Source organism: Acomys minous (assembly GCF_964271855.1).
Source record: "Acomys minous genome assembly, chromosome: 17".
NCBI classification, from domain to species: Eukaryota; Metazoa; Chordata; class Mammalia; order Rodentia; family Muridae; genus Acomys; species Acomys minous.
In genome coordinates, this window is record NC_140500.1 from 58,192,285 (window position 1) to 58,214,689 (window position 22,405).

A 22,405-nucleotide genomic window follows, 5' to 3' on the forward strand; every position below is an offset into this window, starting at 1 on the left:
AAGACCCACGTGGTAGTTCACAACCATCTATAACTCAGTTACAGGAGCCGGTGCTCTCCACTGGTTTCCAAGGGCACCTGGCATGCATGTGGGGCACAGATGTGTGTGCAGGTAAAACATCCATACACAAAATAATAGAAAAAAATAAAAATAAACAGACGCTGAGGTTTAGTGGTAAGACACTTGCTTAGAATGCATGGGAGCCAGCTGGGTGTGGTGTCACACGCCTTTAATCCCAGCACTTGGGAGGCAGAGGCAGGTGGATCGCTGTGAGTTCAAGGCCAGCCTGGTCTACAAAGTGAGTCCAGGACAGCCAAGGCTACACAGAGAAACCCTGTCTTGAAAAACAAACAAACAAGAATGCATGGGAGCCTACATCCAAGCAACAGTATCCCAACAACAGCAGCAGCAGCAGCATAGCATGCCCTGCTGACAGTGATGCTACACCGCTGTGTCCCCAGCATTAGACAGGCCGAGGCAGGGGAACCAAGAGTTTGAGGCCAGTCTGGGCAGTATCATTGGACTCTTTGTCTAAAAACCAAACAAACAAACAAAAAAAAACTAGAGATAGACAGTTGTGTCCTGGGCTGAGTGTGGTGGCAACGCCTGTAATCCTAGCACTTGGGAAGGCAGAGGCAGGTGGATCGCTGTGAGTTCCAGGCCAGCCTGGTCTACAAAGAGAGTTCAGAACAGCCAAGTACACGGAGAAACCCTGTCTTGAAAAACAAAGCAAAGCAAAATGCCAAACCAAAACCCACTCACCCCCCAAAAAAGAAAGAGAAGTAAGTACTGACTTGGCTGGGCCCAGGGTGACAAAGGATTCTCTTGGTTCCACCCGAGTGTCTTTGAGAATGAAACCATGTGGGGGAAATTTGGTTTCTGACTTGGCAAACTGATGGAGGTAAGGCAGAGACCATCCTGTTCTCACCCAGGGCTGAGTGTAGTCATCTGAGGCACCACCATTATGTCTGTCATATCTATATTTCCGGTATGGACTTAATAGTTCAGTAACGTTTAGGTGGTCTTGGTGTCCCTAGAGGGAGAGATAGCAGACAGAATACTCCTGCAGTCATGGCGCCCAGCTGGTTGGGGCCTTGGCTGTAGAGCTCTGGCCTTGGGCATCACAGTTCAGGCTTTGTTGAGGCTTTGGTCAACTCTTGATGGACTTTGGCCGGGTCTCACTCAACCCTGAATGGAAGTATTGGGTCAGCCGTCATGGGCCTTGAGGCTCCTGGGGCTTTGACAAGCTCATCTGTGTGGGCCTGGGAGGGGCAGAGAGGGGGATGGGGAGGGAAGGAGAACTTCCAGAGTCAGGCCCTCCCTTCCTTTGTCCAGTCCTGGATATAGGGGAGGGGTGAACATTGTTAGGAGAGGGCTGCACACCCAATAAGGCTGTTGATGGCCCCCTTCTCACGGGCGAGCCTCAGGCTTCAGGACGTTGCTGCTCATAGCCGATTGCTCCTGGTTCTGTGGTGTGCCGGCCGTGTCAGCCCACTAGGCAGTGTCTGGGTGGGTGCATCTGAGGACTTGTGTAGTCCTGGAATGAGGAAGCAAGAATTTCACTGAGGATTCTTGCCAGCTCAGCAAGAGGAGAGTCACTTTCTGGAGGAAGACTAAGTTCTGGTCAAGTCCTCAGGGTGCTCAAGGTGCCTGAACTGGTGGCTAGAGAGGCCTGAGTGAGCTTGGTGAGGGACAGGAGTGACAGTGTTTTGTGTCTCAAGGCAAGGCACTGGCAGCCCCAGTCTTCTCTGAACAAGAGAAATGTTGAGTCTTTTTTTTTTCTTTTTCTCTTTTTTGTCTTTTTTTGTGCTTTTTTGGGGGTCTGACATCTTCATCTTCAGCCTTTACTGAAATGTTGAGTCTTTTAAGCACTTTCTCCTTTGCTGTGATAAAATACCCTTACAAAAGCAACTTAAGGGAGGAAAAACCCGTGTTAGGGTACAGTTTGGAGGTGCAGTCCATCATGGCACTGAAATTATCCTGGCAACAATGTGAAGCAGCTGGTCACATTGTATCTGCAGTCAGCAAGCAGAGAGCAACAAATGTAATGCTTAGCTCCCCTTTGCCTTTTGTTCAGTCCAGAGCCACAGCCGGTGGGACAGTGCCCTCAGTTAGGGAATGTTTCCTCACAGCAGTGACCCCAGACATAGCCCCCCAGAGACTTGCTTGCTTCCTGGGTAACTTGCATTCACTCAGATCAGTGGTTAACAGTAACCATTACATTGAGCGAAGGCTTCTTCCTTCCTAGCCTCCCAGAGACACTTGATTTCCTGGGAGGAGTATCAGCTGTTGGCAGTGACCTCACGGGAGAGAAGGTCAAGCCTCAACCTGGGCGGCTGACACCCCTGCCTCAACCTGGGGAAGTCCAGAGAGCCACCCTTTCTGGTGGCCCCAGGAGCTGAAGAGGAAGACAGGAGCTCGGACCCGGCATTTCTCCTTTCTATTACAGCTGTCATAGATGCTCCTTATAAAAAATTCAGGCAGTACAAAAATAGCCACAGAGGACAAGACAGTTCCCTGCAGCCTCTCTCCCTGCTAATCTCTTCTGCTGCACGTGACCTTCAGGCCAAGCACTGAGGATGTCTGTGGCCCACCTGCCCATCATCTTGGCAGGGGCTGGGTCGGATTGCAGTCAGAGTCCATAAGCTTCTCTCCCTGCCCTCCCCCCTCCTCTCTCTGTGTCTCTGTGTCTGTGTCTGTGTTTGGTCTTTAAGGCCCCAAAGGCTGAGAAGCCAGCTACTGTGAAACACACCTTCATCTCAGCACTGAGGCTGAGGCCGGAGGATCCTAATTTAGACGCTAACCTAGGCTATATAACACAACCCCGCCTTAAAACGCAGTACCCCCTCACTGCCCACTGCCACCAGATGTCACCCACTTCCTCCTATGGTGACTTAATTTTGTATATTTGGATGAGAAACTTCACCCCTCACTCACTTTGAGACAGGATCTCACTCTGTAGCCCAGGCTGGCCTTGAGCTGGTCATCCTCCTAAGAGCTAGGATTATACTTGTGAGTCTACCCTGCCTAGCTACACAGAGGACTTTTATAAAAGGGCCCACTCCCACACCCACTCCCAACCTCCACTGCCTGGTAGGACCTCCAAGTTGCCAGTGTTGTGAGGAAGGAGGTCAGCAAGGAATGGTTGCCTTAAGTTAATTTAAAAAAAAATTTTTTTTTTAGTCAGGTTTCTCTATGTAATAGCCCTGGTTGTCCTGGAACTCTGTTTGTAGACCAGGCTGGCCTTGAACTCATAGTGATCCACCTGCCTCTGCCTCCTGAGTGCTGGGATCAAAGGTGTGTGCCACCACACCTAGTTGGAATGGTTGCCTTAGTCTCCCAAAGGCATGCATGTATGCCCACTGTGTGTGGAGCATGAGTGAGTTCGAGGCCAGCCTGGGCAACAGAGCAAGTTCCAGGACAGCCAAGGCCGTTCAGAGAAACCTTGTCTTGAAAAACAAAAATGAAGCCAGGCGTGGTGGTATACTCCTTTAACACCAGCATTCAAGAAGCAGAGGAAGATGTGCTGTTTAAATGCCTTATACCAGGTTGTTCCACAACTTCTTTAGGCCCAGAAGGACCTGGGAGATTAATGAAGCCCTCTGAGCATCCCTGTGAGGGCTCTGTGTCCATAGGATTCCCGCAGCCAGGGGACACTAATGTCCCCTAGTGTGAGTGGCACCAGCCATCCTGCTTGGTTCTAGAGATGCTGCTGCCAGGCATCTGTCCCTGCTGGGCGCCCTCCACCATGTGCTCCTGCAGCCTTATCAGCGACTCAAGCACCGAGGGAGGCCTGGACCATGTACCAAGCCTCTGACACTATGAGCTAGAGTAACTTTCCCCTTGCTGCTATTTATATTGGTTAAAATAGCATCATGGTGACTGTCATCGAATCCACTAAGCCTGTGTGTGTATGGGTGTGTGTGTGTGTGTGTGTGTGTGTGTGTGTGTGTGTGTGTGTGTGTGTGCAGTGCTTGTGAAGGCCAGAAGAGGGCTTCACTTATAGATGGACTTGCAGGCAGTTGTGAGCCTCTTATGTGGCTGCTCTGTAAAAGCAGTGTATGCTCTTAACAGCTGAACTAGCTCCCTAACTCCATTGATTGGCTCTTTAAAAGCACAGTTTTACTGTTAGATTTAGGAAAGGTGAATTAAAGTTTGAGTTTTATCTTCCACTCCACACACACTCCCCCAACCGCCACTTCTTTCTGTTGCTAACATCTGGCGACAGTCATGCATTCGTTAAGGCTGAGAGGTCAATAGCAAGGTATCAGAGGTTTTTATTGCTTAGGTTTTGAGACAGGGTCCCACGATGTAATCCCTAACTGGTTTAGAAATCCCCATGTAGCCCAAGCTGCCCTTGCCACTGCGGTAATCCTGCCTCTCCCTTCCTGGGTGATTGATTATACGCCAGGGCTCATTCAGTGTATTGTACATTCTTTGGGTTTTGACAAACAAAATGACACCTTTTCTGAGACAGGGTTTCTCAGTGTAGCCTTGGCTGTCCTGGACTCTTTTGTAGACCAGGCTGGCCTTGAACTCACAGAGATCCACCTGGCTCTGCTGGGATTACAGATGAGCACCACCACGCCCGGCAAAATGACACCCATTTACCATGATGGCATCATCTGGATAGTCTCATCCCTATAAAAATTCCTCATTCATCCATAAAAATTCTCTGCCTGTTCGTTCCTGTTTCCTTCCCTCAGCCCCTGTGCCAAGCTCTAATCTCTTTCTTCTTTCATTTTGACTTTTTTAGAAGGGGTCTTATTGTGTATAGCCTTGACTGAACTCAAGTTTTGAGTGATCCTCCTTGCCTCAGCATCCCCAGCGGTAGGATTACAGGTGTGCACTGCCTGCCGTGCTGTCCTGATCTTTTTGTTGTCTTGATAGTTTTGTTTTTACTTGAATGTCAGTGGAATCTATGGAGCTTTATCCACTTGGCTTCTTTTTCTTGTATGTTCACAAATCTTCCTGTTACTTTTCATGGCTCTGTAGCTCAGTTTGTTTATCATCGCATACAATTCCACTGTCCCTACCGGTGTGTTTATGCATCCATCTATTGAAGGGCACCTTGGGAACTTCCAAGTCTGGGCAGTTGTAAGTAGAGGTGCTATAGCTTCTGAGAGAGATTTTTCGCTGGACACAGGTTTGCACCTCAACAGGTGGAAACCAAGGAGTCCGCTTGCTCCTCAGTGCATTTGGCTATACAAGGTTAGTGGGTATGGTGGTGCACACCTGTCATCCCAGCACTTGGGTGGTGGAGTTCAAGGTAAACTGCAGCTGATTGTGAGTTCAAGGCCAGCCTGGGGGTCTCTAGAAACAAAAACAAGCAGGACACATGGGACCATTACGACCAAAGCTACTCCCTGGGCTTGGGAGGGAGGAGAGCCTGGCTCGGAGTGTCCCTTTGTTTGCCTGTCTGCTGTTCTCAGTCCAGGCTTCACCTTCCAGTCTGTACAACAGGGAGATGACACCCTTGGGAGTCCCTGGTGGGGTGAGGGGGTGAGGAAGGCACTCCTCCCCCGGCTCTCTTGCTTCGGGTCTCAGGCATGCCTGTCTGCTCCTCCACTTCATAGAAGTCTTCTTGGCAGGACTTGGGGTGAGTCAGCGCATGGGTGAGGACTGTGCCTACCAACACTAGCATCCTTGGCCTCTGTGTTCTTTTTTTTGGTGGCTCAGCGTAGACCTGGCCAGAGGAAATAATGTGAATCATGGTGATGGCCGTCTATACCATGGGCCTAGAAACAGGGCAGTTCTCAACAGGCCCAGCTCTTTTTGCCTTCAGAGTTATAGGTAGGGGTGACGGGTGCTGTGGGGTCTCTGAGCACTGGTTGGGAAGGGCTGTGGCCCCTGTCTCTGCTGCCCTGCTCAGTAGCACCCGAGGAGCTTCCCTAACCCGGGATGTGGTCTTCTCCATTGAGAGTTTCTCAGCATTACTGGTAGTTCCAAAACCCACACTTGTGTGCTGGAGCCGGAGCTGGTGGGGGTGTAGGGTGTAGAGCTGGCCTGGGAAGGAAAGGGGGGCTCTGCGGTGCCTGTGACCAGAGCTCACCCCTGCTGCTTCTTTCAGGTGGTACAAGCTGCACTCCAAGCCCGGCAAGAAGGAGAAGGAGCGCGGTGAGATCCAAGTAACCATCCAGTTCACCCGAAACAACCTGAGCGCCAGCATGTTCGACCTCTCCATGAAGGACAAGCCACGGTCCCCCTTCAGCAAGCTCAAGGACAAGGTGAAGGGCAAGAAGAAGTATGATCTAGAATCTGCCTCAGCAATTCTTCCAAGCAGCGCCCTGGAGGACCCTGACCTAGGCAGCCTGGGCAAGATGGGCAAAGCCAAAGGTTTCTTTCTCCGCAACAAGCTACGCAAGTCCTCGCTCACACAGTCCAACACCTCGCTGGGCTCCGACAGCACCCTGTCCTCCACTAGTGGCAGCCTGGTCTACCAGGGCCCTGGAGCTGAGCTCCTCACCCGCTCACCAAGCCACAGCAGCTGGCTGTCCACTGAAGGGGGTGAGTGAGGGGAGAGGGTGGGCTATTATTCCCAGGTGGTGAGCATGGCGGAGAAGCAGGGCTCTTCTTTCCAAGTGTTGACACCGCGCACATTTCCTTTCCAGGTAGGGACTCTACACAGTCCCCCAAGCTACTCACCCACAAGAGGACATACAGTGACGAGGCCAGCCAGCTGCGAGCAGCTCCCCCCAGGGCCCTTCTTGAGCTCCAAGGCCACCTTGATGGTGCCTCCCGGTCTTCCCTCTGTGTCAATGGGAGCCATGTGTACAATGAGGAGCCCCAGCCCCCCCTACGGCACCGCAGCTCCATCTCAGGCCCCTTTCCACCCTCAGGCTCCCTACACAGCGTCCCACCTCGGTCCTCTGAGGAGGGGCCTCGGTCCTCAGATGACTCTTGGACCAGAGGCAGCCGTGGCAGCAGTAGCTTGGAGGCAGCGCCTGGACAGGAGGAGCTGAGCGCGCAGGCCAAAGTTGCTAGTTGCTCTGGAGAGGAAGAGGAGCCTCGGCCTCCTGAGGGAAAGCCAGTCCAGGTGGCCACACCCATGGTGGCATCCTCTGAGGCTGCGGCAGAGAAGGAGCGGAAGCCCCGGATGGGGCTCTTCCATCACCACCACCACCAGGGCCTGAGCCGCAACGAGCTGGGGCGCCGTGGCTCGGTCGGGGAGAAAGGGAGTCCTTCCCTGGGGGCCTCCCCCCACCACTCATCCACCGGGGAGGAAAAGGCCAAGAGTAGCTGGTTTGGCCTAAGAGAATCCAAGGAGCCGTCTCAGAAGCCCAGGTACATACTTGTCAAGGCTGCTTGGGTGCTGTGTGGAGGAGGGGGGGGTGTTTGCCCCCTGGGGCCTGGGGACTGGGAAGGGCAGGGAGCAGGCTGCCTGGGCTCTAGCTTTGCATGGTTAAGTGGGGTATCCTGTCTTTCTGAGCCCACCAATGCAGGTGAGTAGCAAGGGCACAGTGCCATGAGGGTCCTGTGGGTGAAGGTGGGCCCAGGCGCTGATGCTTGAGTTGGTAGTGCAAAGGACAGGAGGGGTCATTTGTGTGACCTCTTGATTTTTCTGATCTCCGTGTCTTGCTTTCTCGCCTCAAGACAAGGAAGCCTGGAGACTGGGCACTGTCCCTTCAGACACCTTCCCCTGTCTGCACCTAGATGGCTTCCCCTGGCTACCCACCTGTCTCCCGGATCTTGTCCTCTTGAGGGAGAGGAGTTAAATCACTGCTGCTGTACCCTTCCTCCTTACCCCTAGCTGCTTCTTAGCCTAGACAGAGACCATAACAGCTCCCTTGAAATAAGTCCCTCCACCAAGGCCTGGTGTTTCTTGACCTTGGTGCATACTCTGTTGGGAATGCCAGTGACTCTGCTGTTGGCAATGTGCCCAGGCCTCTCCCTTGGCCCTGGTCAGAGCCTCTGACCCCCACTCTGTTTCCTTATTCTGAGACAGAGCAACTGCTGTATTATTTGGCAGGGCCCTAAGCAGAGTCTCCGTGGGCAGGTCACAGGTTTTCTTGCTGCCCAGCATTGGTGGCAGTTCCAGCTAGTGTCCTGAGGCCAGTTGTTTGTCCCCTCAGCAAGTGTCCCTCTCCCGCTCAGTGGGTATAGAAAGCTGGGCCCGGCTGTGACCGCGCTCGGCCTGTTTCCCAGCAGAGGGGAGGCAGCAGGACCTTGCAGCTCTAGTTTTACTTCTAGTGCCTTCCATCTCCATCTCCCTCGTGCGTGTCTGATTTCAGCGGCCTCTCAGAGTCCAGAAACTCAGGCCAGTGATGGGCAGAAGGAAGAAGGGATTTCTGTCCTGCTCTCATTTGCATTTGGATTCTTATCACAGGCTGGGGTATCTAAGCACCTTGCCTGCCTGCCCTGGCCTTCACAGCAGGCCCTGGGCCAAGCATCCAGAGAGGGCAGGAGGGGCCACCCTCAGGGACTGTGAGCCCCAGCAGCAACACTCGAACTTTGGATGCCTGTAGTGGGAGGCAAAGCTGGCCCAGAGGAGCAGTTGTTGTTTAGAATGCTTGCTTAGAGTCCTGGGGAGAGAGAGAGCTTAGAGGCAGCTCAGGGCAGCACCTGCAGCTCAGAACCAGAACTCCTTACAGCTGGACGTTTACCTGGGCCTGGAGAGCCAGCTCACAGGCCTCGGGGCTTGTGAACCCTGCTGTGCCCAGGGCTACAGTCCCAGAGCCTGAAAGTTTGTTTTGAGTAAGGGCAGCAGCGCCCTCTAGTGACCGTGTAGCACTTATGCTCTGGAGAGGCTTGAGGCAGTGTTGTAGAATTCAGTAGCTAGCATGAGGATTCTCTTGGCCCTCCTCCTATGATGTGACATGTGGCTGTTACCCATGGTTCCTACTTGTGTGAGCCCAAGAGGAGTCAGAATGGGACTGAGCCTCATCTGGGCCTCAGAACCTGCTGAGCCCTTGGTGTTGGGCTGTGACCTGTGCTTGAGTGAAGCACGGTAGGTTCTCCAGTGCCATGGCGCCTTGGTTTTTGCTCCTTTCTCCCACAACAACCTTTGCACACAGAAAGGGACCAAATACGAATGTGAAAATACATCTAACTGGGGGGTAACTCTGGTGCAACAGAGAGCCAGGAGTATTCAAAATGGCCTTGAGTCCCTCTGTGTCTGTCTAGTCCCTCCTCCTGAGGTGTGGAAGGCAGATACTGGTGTTGCAAAAAAGAGTGGGTCATCTCAGGTGTCTTCTGGCTGGCTTTAGCACATTTCTTGTCCCTTCAATGGCTGTTTTTGCAGAACAGTTACTGTGTTAGCACCGACCTGGTTAGAAGATCGATGCTAGGGTCTCTGCTTAAGCTTAGAAGGCTGCTCTGTGTCTCCTCCTGATGTCCTGATGCCAACAGGACAAGCACATGTCCTGGACTTGTGTCCTGGGAGCTGGGGCCTCCAAAGCTCAGGAGGGCACATTGTCTGCAGGTGGTGTCTTGAAGGCTGGCTTTACCCTTTGAGGGTGGGTCAGGAGCCTCCATAGAGCCATTTGTCACCTCTCTGGCTAGTGTATGAAGCATAGAGCTCATCTCAGCCCAAGGAAGCCCCAGCCAGCAGTGGAACCTGCCTTCTACACAGACGGCCCCAGGGAAGGCCACCTTTCTTTTCTTCCCAGAATTTGGCCCTGAGGGAGACCAGCATATGTTGTACCCTGCTTCTTGGGAGAGGGAGGCTGTGCTAGGCTGGCAGGGTAGGCTCCAGAGGGCAGTGGTGGGCTCAGGGTACAACCTGCACAGGAGACCACACAAAGGTACGCGCCTCTGCTGCCTTGTGCCATGTGCAGTGAGAGGGCAGGAGTGTTCCACCAGCGACCTTCAGAATGTGTGCTTGGCTCAGCTGTTAAAGGCCAGGCAGGCTCACAACCAAAAGGATGTGTGCTTGGAGTGGAGCCGGAAGAGTGAAGGTGAGAACAGGCAGGCGTTAGAGCAAGCCCTGCTGGGGCCGCTGCCTGGAGCCCCAGCCTCAAGAGAACCCTTTGCTGCTTCCATACCAACCGCTTTGTGTGCCTCTCTGGGGAACCCTGTGGGGAGGAGACTGCTGACAGAGCCCGGGGCTGCCAGTCTGCTTCCCTGGTGCCCTTCTCCCTGAAGTCTGACTGGCAGCTGATTGCTGCAAGCCTGAGGGTGAGGGTGAGTGTGTGTGTGTGGGGGGGGGGGGGTTCAGGCAGTGCTAAGCTTGCTGCTGTGCAATGCTGATGGAGCATCTAGGGCCACTCATCCTAAGAGGCCTAGAGAGAGGCTGTGTCATTCAGAGTTCAGAGTGCCCCAGCCCTGTTCCTGGGGTGCAGCTTGGGTGCTGTGGATGCTCCAAGCAGGGCTGTGACCCAAGTGGTAGTCGGCGTGTAGCTTCTCATACCCTAGCTCCCAGGGTAATGCAGTGCTGGGAATGGAACCCAGAGCTTTATGCATGCTGGGCAAACATGCCGCCACTTGAACTACAGCCCCAGCCTGCTTTAATTGTTTCTGGTTTATTAAGACAGTGTGTCATGTAGGTGTCTTAGTGGGGCTGGCTCTGTAGGTGACAATGACACTGTGCTTCCCATCCTCTTGCTTCTCCCTTGTTCTGCTTTTGACAGCTCAGTCCTTATGAGAATCTGGCTGTGTCCTGCTGGGGAGGCTGACCTTCTCCATGCTTGTTTTTGGAGCCTCCTTGGCTTCTGGCTGACCTGGGCTCTTTCCTGTTGTCTGCCAGGCCCTATGCACAACCCGCCCAGTCTACACCTTGACTTCCTGGAAGAGTGTGGCAAGCCTCCTGCCTTGCTACCACAACCCACCTTCCTTTATGACTGGCCAGCAGAGCCTGGTTTCAGCTTCTTTGGCTCACTCAGCCCCAGTACTTTCTGTGAAGCTGACAGTTGAGTGGGAAAGATGGACAGGAGGAGGTTCCCCAGGAGGAGGTTCCCAGCATGTGCTCATTTAGGCGGGCTGAAATCAGGGGGCCTTAGGCACTTGGAGAACTGAAAAGCTGCCTGTAAGGATGGACTCTGTCAGATAGCAGGGTGACACCACCAAAGTTAGTATCTGATTGTAAGGTCAGCCACAGGCCACTGCCAGTCGGCTTGCATTGGAGTGTTTGGCTTGCTTTTTTCTTTATTGTGTTCTGGATTCTGTCTGTGTCCTGGGACAGTGAAGGCTCTTAGATCAGTGTGTACCCCTTTATCTCATCTCTAGAGGCTGGTCCACAAGAGGGGTAAGATGAGGGTGCTATGTGTGGCAGTAGTCATTTTGCCCACTCCCTCTGTGGTGAGCGCTCTTGGACCTTGTGCTGCCTGGTGACAGTGCCGCAAGAGCTCAGTAGAGCATAGTCTATTTCAGTTTTGCAGCCCCAGGTCCCCTGCTTGGTTCTCTTAATGCTGTTTGCCCGTGACCTATCCCAGCATCCTTCCCTTTGGCACCTCATAACATTGGGGTCTTTGTTTGTTTGTCCCCTGCCTGGGTCCTGTGGCTGCGTAAGCCTGTGTGGTGGTGTGGCTCCTGGCCTGGAGGTGGGGAGGGCGGAGACTTGGAAGGGATGTTACCAGTCTCAGCATTAACCAGGAGGCTCATGGTTTTGTCTTCTCCACAGCCTGGACGTGTCTCCTCAGGTAGAATCTGACCCAGCTGCTCCTCACCCCTGCTCCCCCCGGGCTCTGGCCCCCCCTACTCCTGCTCCCGCTGCTGCTCCCATGCTAAGCACTAACCTTTTTGCAGCCGCCTCCCCTGCTGCTGCCACTGCCGCTGCTGCCACCATTGTCCCTGAAGCCACCCCATCTGGATTCTTGGGGGTCACCAACCCGTTCCTCACCTCCCTGCAGAACAACCCTTTCTTCGAGGAGCTCAAAGCCGACCTAGCACTAAATTCTCCTTCACCTGCTCCCTCTCTCCCCAGTGCCTCGAGGGCCGGCCTGGCCCCCCTGGCCTCCCCTGGGAAAGCCCTGCCTGAGTGGGACGACTCCTTCAACATCTTTGCGGCTGGCAGGCTGCAGCCAGAGGCCGGGTGTGAGATCCAGGCCGCTGCAGGAGTGGGGCTGGAGGAGGATGGGCTGCAAGACCCTGGGACCATGGCAGTGAAAGCAACAGAGCCCCAGGGAGCGCTCGGGGGAGGAAGAGGTGGAAGCAGCATATGGCTGGAGCCCAGGGCTCCTGTGGACTCAGGATTGGACCACCCAAGCTCAAGCGTGTCTGACCCAGGACCCCTTGGGTCTTCAGGGGCTGGCCCATCCTCCAGAGCAGCGCAGTTGCACCTGCGAGCATCAGTCTCAACACCAGACCAGGAGCTTCCTGCCTCAGAAGGGGGAGCCGGGCAGAGTCCAGCAGATAGCGGGGCATCTGTGTTCAGCTCCCCAGAAGTGCTCAGTGTGTGGGAGAGACTTCCTGGTTCAGATGACACCGCTGGGGGCCAGGATGAGGAGGCCCCCCAAGATGGAAGCCAGCTTTTCCAGGAGCTGAACACAGTGGAGGATTCCTGGCCTTGGGACGTGATCACCGTTTCTCCTACAGGAGAGGTTGCTTCACCCACCATGCAGGGAGAATTGGATGAGGTGCTTTCTCCCCAGGTGCAGCCCCAAACACCAGACACTGTGCAGCCCCTGGCGAGCGAGGGGCTCCCTACACTGCAGTTGGAGCCAAAGCCTGAGCAGGAATTGGATGAAGGGCCATGGCCTGGCCCACCTCCTCCCAAGCCACCACGCCTCTTCACGCCCACAAATTCCCAGGTGGAGGAGGAAGAAGAGGAGGAGGACAGAGAGGAGGAAGAGAATACTACAGGGGGGCTGAGTAGCAGGGGGCCAGGGATAGAAGAAGACATCACCCCAAGTGCACTGGTTACTGGTCCCCAAGAGTATAAGGAGAAGGGGGTGAATCCAGAATTGGAGGAATTGGACAGCTTGCCCTCTGGGACCCTGATAAGTGAGCCAGGACTTGAAGGAACGGGCGCTCCTGTGTCTGCGGTCTGTCCACCTAGGCCCACCAGCTGCCTTGAGGGGCCCAGACCCAGATGCCATAATTCAACTAGCTCAACTCTGCTGAGCCAGGAGGTCTGGGAGACAGATGAGAACACTGAAACCCAGAGCCCGGAGCTAGCCAAAGATGACTCTGGGCCTCTCTCAGTGATCCCCCAGCAGGCTGATCTGTGGGCCTCCGAGGAGGAGGAGGAGGAGGAGGAGGAGGAGGAAGAGGCTTCGAATCCCTTCTTATGTGAGGAGAGCCAAGATCCCCCCAGCCTCCCATCTGTATCACCACCAGGGTCAAGGGAATCCTCTATCCACTCTGGTCCAGAACAGTTGTCCACACCCCCAGAACCTGCCTTCCCACCTCCCCCTCTCCCACCCTGGGCCAGCCACCGCCACGGGGTGCCAGGCCCTCCATGCCCTCCCCTGCCTATAGCCTGGCCCTTGACCTCTTCTTCCTCACCTCCCGAGGAGTCGGCCTCATCCCTTGGTCCCCTTGAGCTCTCCCCCAGTGGGGGATCCCCCACACCGTATGGGGAAGACCGCGCTGCAGCCACCCCAGCCTCCCCGCTTGTGCTTCTGCCCTTGGAGACACGACCAGCTGAGGAGCCCCAGCCCAGCGGCAGGTGAGCATGCACCCAGAACCCTTCCCAGCAAGACAGTGGGCGGGACAGTGACACAGGAGGAGAAGGGTTGCACAGCCCAGCTTCATCTTTGCCAAGGGCACGTGGGAAGGAGGGCAGGTGGTGAAGGCTTTGAGGGCACGAGCTTCTGCAGGACCAGCTCTGATGCTGTTTGTCCTGTCAGGGTGGCCCCACAAGGACGGGGGTTGAAGAACGAGGTTGGAGTCAGTGTGCTCTGGCAGGAGATAGGGGATGAGAGCTGTGCGCCAGACAGAGATGCCATGGTTGGGGGAGTGCGGTGACACAAAGGGTGATGCTTCTCAAGGCCTTGGGGCTATTTAACAGGCAGCAGTGAGGCCCATAGCCTGTCTAGGCAGGGTGAGGAAGCAGAAGCTGGCAGAGGGTCCAGGACTCAGAGAGGAAGCTCTTCTTAGATGCTCTCCATCCCCATAGCCCTTACAAAAGGCTTTCCAGCTGCAGCAGGGGCCTCACCGGCTTGCTGTGCCGTTGGTCTTGAGCTGGGCTCCCATCACTTTAGGGCAGCTGTATGGATAGCTGATGCCTGTGTGGCTGTGGTCTCTATAGCATTAGGCCTGGGGCAAAGTGGAGACCTCACCTGCAGGTGATGAGAGCAGAGGCCAGGAGGCCTGCCATCGAGCGTCAGTGAGCGTGACTCAGCAAGGGCAGTGGAGTCCAGAGGGACAGCAGTGCTCTAGGTGCCTGAATGAAGGTGGCATGAACAGAGGGGCTGAGGCTGGGGTGGGGGAGGGGGCTGCTCAGCACCTAGCTCCAGGTTCTGTGAGGCCTCCAGCCTGCTCAGGCACCTGCTGGCTCTATGTCCAGTTGCCCAGGGTTGCTGAGCATGTATTTTGTGCCAGAACCAAGGAATGCCCAATACAGGTGGGCAACCAGGGAGATTTCAGTGAGGGAAGCAGTAGGCTTGCTGGTGACCCCAGTGGTGGGTGGGGCTGTGCCCCCTGTAGAGAGAAGGAGCTGGTGGCTATGGTTTCCTCATTTCCTGATGGCAGTGTCCTCATCTGGCCCAGGTCTTGCAGTATAACCTCTATTTATAGGGCTCCCTTTCAGAATTGCACTTCATGTCTATATGGAGCGTGACCGTACACTGTGAAATGATATCCCCGCATCTCAGATGTATAGAGGGTCAGGCTGAGAGCCTAGCATTCTAGCTGCTTCCTGAGGGGGCACCTCCATGCACTGAGGGCGGCTCTTCAACAGGAGGCCTTAGAATTACCTTCCTTTTTTTTTTGTTTTTTGTTTGTTTTTGAGACAGGCTTTCTCTGTGTAACAGCCTTGGCTGCCCTGGACATTCTTTGTAGACCAGGCTGGCCTTGAACTCACAAAGATCCACCTGCCTCTGCCTCCTGACTGCTGGCATTAAAGGTGTGCAGGACCACGCCCAGCTTAGAACTACTTTCTTTTCTTTTTATTTTTTTAAGATTTATTTATTACTTATATAGTATTCTGCCTGCATGTAGCCAGAAGAGGGCATCAGATCTCATTATAGATGGTTATGAGCCACCATATGGTTGCTGGGAATTGAACTCAGGGCCTCTGAAAGAACAGACAGTGTGCTTAACCTCTGAGCCATCTCTCCAGCCCCCTTAGAACTACTTTCATAACATCTCCAGTGCAGACTCCTCGGTGACAGGACTAGGTGAAGTCCTGGTGAGGTGGCTTCTAGGTGACATTCCCCCAGGTGGAGACGATATATACATTCATATTTGTGAGACTAAACACCAGCCCTGCCCTGAGGAGCAGGGCTACTTCTTGGGGTTGGCCTGAGCCTGTATCAGGGTGTGCAGGGAGGAGGCTAGGTGGCTGTTGTTTCTGTTCTTTGCCTGAAGCCCTGGAGTCCTTGTAGGGTGAGTGTGGACTTATGAGATCCCCCAGGTCAGGTTACCTGGCGTATGGGCCTGATGCTTACAGCTTGCAGGTGTGAGGTGCTAAGGCATCCCAGGAGATGGTTTTATCCTAGTTCAGGGAATCACTAGGTTTCCTGGAGGATGTGAGCTTGTAAACCTTTGACACAGTAGTAGGAACTAGGTTAACAGGAGGGAAAGAATTCTGAGGTAGAGGAATAGCTTTTTTTTTTTTTTTTTTTTGGGAGTGGTTGTTGAGGCACAGAAGCTGGCTTTGAACTCCTGATGCTTCTGCCTCTGCTGTACTGTTATTACAGGTGTGCACCACCATGTCTAGGCAGAAATAGTTTTTGTAAGGGTCAAAAGATCTTGGTTGTCTATGACTGGGGCGGGGCTTGTGGGCCAGGAGGCACAGGCCGAGCCCTATTTGTCCTAGAGCCTATGACCTTACCTAGAAAGGGGCCAGTAAAGGTATTTTCAGAAGTGGAAAGCCACTAATTGTCCTTGTGCAGAAGAGGGAGTGGGTGACTGGAAGGCAGGTGCAGCTGGGAGAGGACAGGTTGGAGGGACTCCCAAATAGACACTTCCTGGACATGGCAGGTGTGAGGGGAACTTGGTACAGCTGGGAGGACCCCAGGGAAAGAGCTGGCTGAGAGGTAACAAACACCTGGGGCTGCAGCTGGCAAGATAACAGGGTGTCCAGGAGAAGCCATGGAATCAGCAGTCTAGACTGAGGAGCTGAAAGGTCAGGACACTAGCTGTAGGTCTTGAAGGAGAGAGGTAGGTAGCTGTGGGCTCAGGGGTGAAGGAGGAGACCAGAAAGTTCCCTTGGCTTAGACTAGCAGCACTGAGCTCTTGGCCTGAGTGTTCCAAGTGAGAGGTTCAAAACAGAGGGCAGTTCTCACCCTCTGGGCAGGGGCGTGGGAGGAGGAAGCTCACGTAAGCCACCAGCAGAGAGAAGTGATGCGGAGGGAGAGCACACCCAAGTCTGTGTGGGTCTCTCCTGCTTTTAGCCCTGAAGTTCTTAGACCCAGAGTCTTGACACCTGGGACACTGAAACGTAGAAGACGAAGCAAAGACTGGGTACAGGTACAAGAGTCTGTAGGGCAGTTAGGCGTATTGGATTGAGGCTGGTGGGTTGAGAAGGGCAGGATGCTGTGCCCTGTGCCTCATACAGAGACAGTGGCTTCACCTTTGTGCCACCCTTCCCTCCTTGCAGCTCACCTCCTATTTGTCTTTGCAGTCCTCATCCTGTGAAACCCCTCAGTGCTGCCCCCGTGGAGGCCAGCCCGGACAGGAAACAGGGCCGCACCAGCCTGAGCACAGCCCTGAGCAGCGGACTAGAGAGGCTCAAAACCGTCACATCTGGCAGCATCCATTCTGTGGTTCCAGCATCCCAGCCTGGCCCAACTGTGGACACCAAGAGGCTGAAGGTGAGGCCCGGCAAGGTGTTAGGGGCCACCTGAGGGAACAGGTAGTTCTGTAGAGAGAGGCCAAGTGATGCCGAGGGTGGACAGGTAGTTCCCCACGCCTCAGCTCTGAAGTGAAGAGGGTGTCTCGGGAGTCTGGGGGTCCGCAGTGCAGAGACAGGCTCTGGTGGGTTAGCTGCTGGAGGTCTTGGGCCTCTCCTTCTTATTCTATCCTGTTTGGCCATAGGATTCTGCCATGCTGGACCAGTCGGCCAAGTACTATCACCTGACTCACGATGAGCTCATTGGCCTGCTCCTGCAGCGTGAGCGTGAGCTGAGCCAGAGGGACGAGCACGTGCAGGAGCTGGAGAGCTACATTGACCGGCTGCTGGTGCGGATCATGGAGACCTCACCCACACTGCTGCAGATCTCCCCTGGTCCCCCCAAGTAACCCTTCACTCCCTCCCTGGAGGGTTGGTGAGGCCCGGTGTAGAGCCCTCCACTGACTGCTCTCACCTGAATAGGGCACAGCCTGCTGTCATGGTCACCCTCTGTTCCCCACCCCATCCTGCCTCTGCTCGGGCTGCTGGAAGGGGGCCCTTTGAACTCCCACTAGAGCCCTGGGTCTCCCTACATGCCCATTTTCACATTTGTAGTTTTGGGGTCCCCTAGAGAATTGGAACAAGGATGTTAGCTGTCAAGATGGAGCAGGAGTGAGCTATGGATTCTGGGGTGCGCTGTGGTATCTAGGGCAACACTGGTGACAGCACAGACTTAAATCACCCCGTGAGGTTGGTCAGTTGTTTGTTCTCTTGGCCGACTCTTCATGTCCATTTCCCTCCAGCGCTTGGAGGGCCTCCTACAAGTGACAGCGACAGGGATGGGCACTAAGCTGCTTGCTTGTCTGTGCACCTTAGACAATCAGGGCACCTACACCTCAACCTTGCGCCTGTTCCGTTAGAGCAGGGGGCCTGTGTGTTTTAGTCTTGTCTCTTTCTGTCTAGGGCTGTGTGTGGCGATGTATACAGTGTGGTGGTGGTGGTGGTGATGGTGATACGTGTCTGTGTTTTCTTCAGTGCCTCCCTGCCCCTCTTCAGACCCTCCCACTCCATGTCCCAGTAGTGATGGGAGGTGGGGCTGGGCGCAGAGAGAATGACTCCTTGCTCCTAGGTCCTCTCTACCTTTCTCCCATGAGACCCTCCAGGTTGGGGCTTTGGGCTGCTCATGTTTTATGGATCAGGCCTCCGTGTCTGTTGTTAACACTTGTCCAGATGCCAAAACTGTGCTGCTGTGGGGTCGGAACTTTTGGAAACCAATTAAAATGTGCCTTTTGTGGGCCAGGATAAGAACCTCTGGATGTGGACCTCTCTCTGGCCATGCCGTCCCCTCCCTCCTGTTGAACACATGAAAATGGCTGTTAGGGCCCTGAAAGGGCACTGTGGGCCAGGCTTTCTGCTTCCCTGAGAAGTACCTCAGCTCAGGCGCTGCCAGCCTGCTGCCGCCCCCTAAGCCTTCCTCCCACCTGCTGCTCCTCCCTTGGCCCCTATCTGGATCATCCTGTGATAAAAGTCTAGTGCACAGTAAGGCAGGGGCTGCCCTGGACCTCGTTGTGTCTGGCCTTGTGTCCAGCTGTGCTGGGCAGTGGGCTCATCTGAAAGCAGGAGGCTTCACTCTGCCTTAGGAGACACTTACACTTAGGAAAATGCCTTGTGGCTCTCCGGCTGTTCTGTGGGCTGCTGTGCAGCCTCCCTCCTGCTCACCAACTCCTCCTGCCTTGCCTGGCTTGGCTGAAGTGCATTTTGAAGCCATGTATCTGCCCTGTGGTCTGGCTTTTAGTTTGCTTGTGAATACAGCAGATCTCTCCATGGCATCTGCGGGGGGTCCTTGGTGGCTGTGCATTAGCAAAAGGTATGTGTGAAAGGAGGTGAGATGTTGAAAACAAGATGCCTTTGGCCCGATGGAGAGGCAACAGCTTCTTCCCAGCTGTCTCCTAATGACAGGGTCATGGGTTCATTCAGAACACCTCAGGAGGATTTGCTCTGTGGGTGCTATCAGTCTTCTGCTAGCATAGAGCAAAAGAACCCCACACTGGTGTCCCCCACAGTGCAGTTACCAACTCTGGGTCAACTCAGAGCTGAGGAAAGTAGCCACCAGATCCCAGAATTGGGGTGGGGTGGGGTGGTCATTGGCTGTTGGGGAGAGAGAGAGCCTCTTAAGGAAGCACATCTCTCTGCTAGGTATTCCTGTGGGCTTTAATTGGTCTCAGCCCTGTCCTCATCTTTCACCCATCCCTGTTGTTTGGCCTCCCTGTGTGGCCAGGGCAGGGTGTCTTCCAGAGAGGTTCTGAACTGAGGCCAGGGATCTGCTTGTTGTGTCTGCTCCTTACCACACACTGCAGAGTGCAGCCGGGCAGGCACGAGCAGGCGCAGCGCGGCCCTGCTGTTTGTCTTCCTGGTTGAAACTGCTGTCTATAAAGAGCTTGTTCTTCATGTCTCTAGCACTTTATGAAGAATAAAAAGTTGGTGTACCGCAGCCAGCCTGGCGTGTTTCTGTTTTGAAGTGAGTGGGTGAAGGAGACAGACCGCCTGTGGGAGGGGGCAGTGTGGCTGTTGGGTGACATTGCCACTGCCCTGAAATCACAGGCAATGCTGCCTCATGGCTGTGCGCCTCAGATGCCTGTGTTCACTGGACGCTGATCACAGGCACATTTAGTGAGTGCTGGTGGGGAGGGAAGAAGAAAGGAACGTTTTGTGATTTTCTGAATCCACTGAGTTTAGTAAGGGGAGGTAAGATATAAGCCAAAAACAAACAAAAAAGTAAAAAACCCTGTTTCTTTGGTTGGCTATCATCTCCCCAGCTTTAGGGTCATCTGAGTTCTGTTCCTTGTGGCTCAGCTGTTAGTGTGTGGATGAGCACTTGGGCCGCCTATGGCTCATGCCGTGTCCAGAAGGGCAAGAGGGTAACCCAAGTGACCTCTGGACCCCACCATGAAACGGAGGCTTCCCTAGAGTCAAGTAGTTACGTCTTGTGGCTCCTAACCAGACCACTGAGCTGGGGTGGCTCAGTTGCCATCTGATGCCACGCTGCAAGAGTGTGGGTTTATTACCCAGTGTGCTTTGCAGCTCCTGGTGCATCGCTGTTGCTGGTCCTTGATAATTAGGGAACCGTCTTGTAGAAAAAGAAGTGGGGTCTCCGAATGCTTAAGTTCTGGTTGTTTAACTCCCCCAATACACTTGAATTCTTAGCGTGAGCCCTCCCATGTCTGCACTGAAGATTCGTTCAAACCCCCACCCCAACACACACATACCATACTTAGAGTTATTTCAGCCCATAGCTGGCACCTGCAATCGTGGGATTTGGGAGGCAGAGGAAGAAGATCACACATTTGAGGCCAGCCTGAGCTACATGCAACGATGCAAAAGAGAGTGTTGTGTGGTACAGAGTCCTGAGGCCGATTTTGTGGAAGTCGGGTGATGGGATCAATGAATGCTTAGGCAGAGCTCAGAAAAAGAACCGAATCAGGCCATGTTAAAAGTATGAGTAGAATGTTCAAGGGTCACAGCAGTTTGAGCGTGGCGTTTCAGAGAATGGCAGAATGGCTGGAGGCAGGGTTACCACAAAAGAAACTAGGAAAATCCCGCAGTGCGACCTCCTTGTTGAAGGCCTTCGGAATTAACCCCACTCTGCCTGGAATCCTTGCCTAGCTGATCTCCGGTCCGGCCCGCGTTTGTAGGGGTTCCTCGTCCTAAGACACTAGGCTGCACGTATATCCCGAGCATGCACCAGCACACATTCCCAGGACTGCCGACGTCTGCCGCTTTGGCTGCGGGAACCGAGACCAGGTCGGCGTGGGAGCGACTCTCCGCAGTCGGGTAGTCAGGCTCAGAGCTGGGGGGAAACTACACTCCCCAGAAGGCCCTGCGCGCCTGGTTCGCTGCGGTTGTTCACCGCCAATCGGGAGAGGGAACGGTGGCGGGGGCCGAGGAGGGACATTTTAAAAGGGCTGGAGATTGCGGGCGTCAGTGGCCATGGCGGATACAGCGACCACAGCCTCGGCGGCGGCAGCGGCCACTACCACGAACGCCTCCACCGATGCTCCCCCTTTCCAGCTGGGCAAGCCCCGCTTCCAGCAGGTGAGGCCCGGGCTGCGGCCAGCAGGCGGGAGGGAGGCACAAGGGAGGGCACCGAGCTAAATCTCCTTTAAAGTCACTTGAGCCAGAGGGTCTCCAACCCCTGGCCACTAGAGCCGAGAGCTAGTGCGGGGACCTCGGCTGTAGCCGCTCCATTCTCATTGGTCAAACAGATGGGCGAGGTCTCCTACCGTCATTTCCTATTGGCAAATAACGCAGTCACTCCGCTGATGCCCCGCGCCCTGCCACCGCCCCCGTCCGAGCCGCGCAGTGATTGGCCACCCGGATGGCGGGTCCCGGGTCCGAGTCGTTCGGAAGGGTCGCTCTGGCAAGTGCGCCCTAGGCGCAAAGTTCCAGTCCAGCGCTGAATGGGCAGGTGGCGTGGCCCGTACGCTTCTCAACTTTCCCCCGAGTGGGACTGACCTTTCTTGAGCTGCGGGACAGTAGCAGGGCTAAACTCTCTGGTCACGCCCCACGGTCATGCTCCGGTTCCTCGACCTCAGGCAGGGTGTTGCGTGCGCCCCAGGATGGGACCGCGTGCAGGGGCGCGGGGACCCGATCCCTATCCCGGGGCGGGGGCTTCCGTGACGAGACCAGCGGGCCAGCTAGTGCGATCTGTGGGGATGCGGCTGGGACGCGGAGAGAGCTGGGTGCGGGGAAACGCTGTGTCATCCTCGGGAGCCGCCGCGGTCCTCCTGAGGGTCCCAAGCGCGCCCCAGTCTCACACACGCTGCTCCCCGGCGCTGCCCAGCGCTAGCCCACATCCACTTTCGCTTGGGCTCATCGGGGTGCACAGTGACTATGATTAACCTTATTCCGGGACGCAGAAACCCAGGAACCCGGCAGGGCATCACTAACTCGGCCACAGCACCGGAGATCCACGTCTGTGAGCCAGGAGCCGGGGAGGGGGGGGGGGCTGGGTTACAACCCCTGGCTGCCTCCAGAGCTAAAGTGACCCTTGGCTTGCCCGAAGTAGGGGGCAGCAGATGTGCTAGAGAAAACTTTGAAGGAAGAAAGGAATTGCTACAAAGGTGGGATGCAATGGCTTCTTTTTGGGCGGGGGGGGGGGCGGGGGGCGGCGTGGAGGTGAGAGTGGGTGCTAATTCAGCTCCCAACTTCGCTGAGCTTTCTGAGAATATATCCCTAGAGCTTTTAAATGGGACTTGGTTTCTTTTAAAAATAGACTGTCTCAGCATAGAGGAACTGGAGAGACTTAGCTAGTGTAAAATCCCACCTACGGCGGCAACGCGGTCAGGGGTGCCTGTGCCTTGGCCTTGAGTCACCCTCCGTTTGCCCCCACCCCCGAGTCTGCTCATCCTGAAGCCAGACAGGCACCCCCCGACTGGGAAACACTTGGAGTCTTTGGAGCCACCACCCTGTGGTCCTATCAGAACGCCAAACTCCCCACTGCATCTCCAGGGGGAACCTTGCAGATTACTCTTC

At 54.9% G+C, this 22,405-nt stretch overlaps 2 protein-coding genes across 7 annotated transcripts in view; both read left to right on the forward strand.

Moving 5' to 3' along the window:
- RAB11FIP5 (RAB11 family interacting protein 5) overlaps positions 1-19,364 on the forward strand; it is a 36,003-nt gene extending 16,639 nt beyond the window's left edge. Inside the window, exons 2-6 of one of the 3 annotated variants that reach the window (XM_084766171.1) lie at positions 6,071-6,507; positions 6,612-7,284; positions 11,558-13,546; positions 16,667-16,856; positions 17,080-19,364. In XM_084766171.1, coding sequence (XP_084622297.1) covers positions 6,071-6,507; positions 6,612-7,284; positions 11,558-13,546; positions 16,667-16,856; positions 17,080-17,283 — 3,493 coding nt within the window. In that variant the 3' untranslated portion in view covers positions 17,284-19,364. The remainder of the gene's footprint in view (positions 1-6,070; positions 6,508-6,611; positions 7,285-11,557; positions 13,547-16,666; positions 16,857-17,079) is intronic. The other 2 variants (XM_084766172.1, XM_084766173.1) reach the window with 2 other exon arrangements.
- A 992-nt stretch (positions 19,365-20,356) lies between these two features.
- Positions 20,357-22,405, forward strand: part of SFXN5 (sideroflexin 5) — a 122,550-nt gene continuing 120,501 nt past the window's right edge. The window contains exon 1 of one of the 4 annotated variants that reach the window (XM_084766180.1): positions 20,357-20,965. In XM_084766180.1, the coding sequence (XP_084622306.1) occupies positions 20,861-20,965 (105 nt within the window). In that variant the 5' untranslated portion in view covers positions 20,357-20,860. The remainder of the gene's footprint in view (positions 20,966-22,405) is intronic. The other 3 variants (XM_084766177.1, XM_084766179.1, XM_084766178.1) reach the window with 3 other exon arrangements.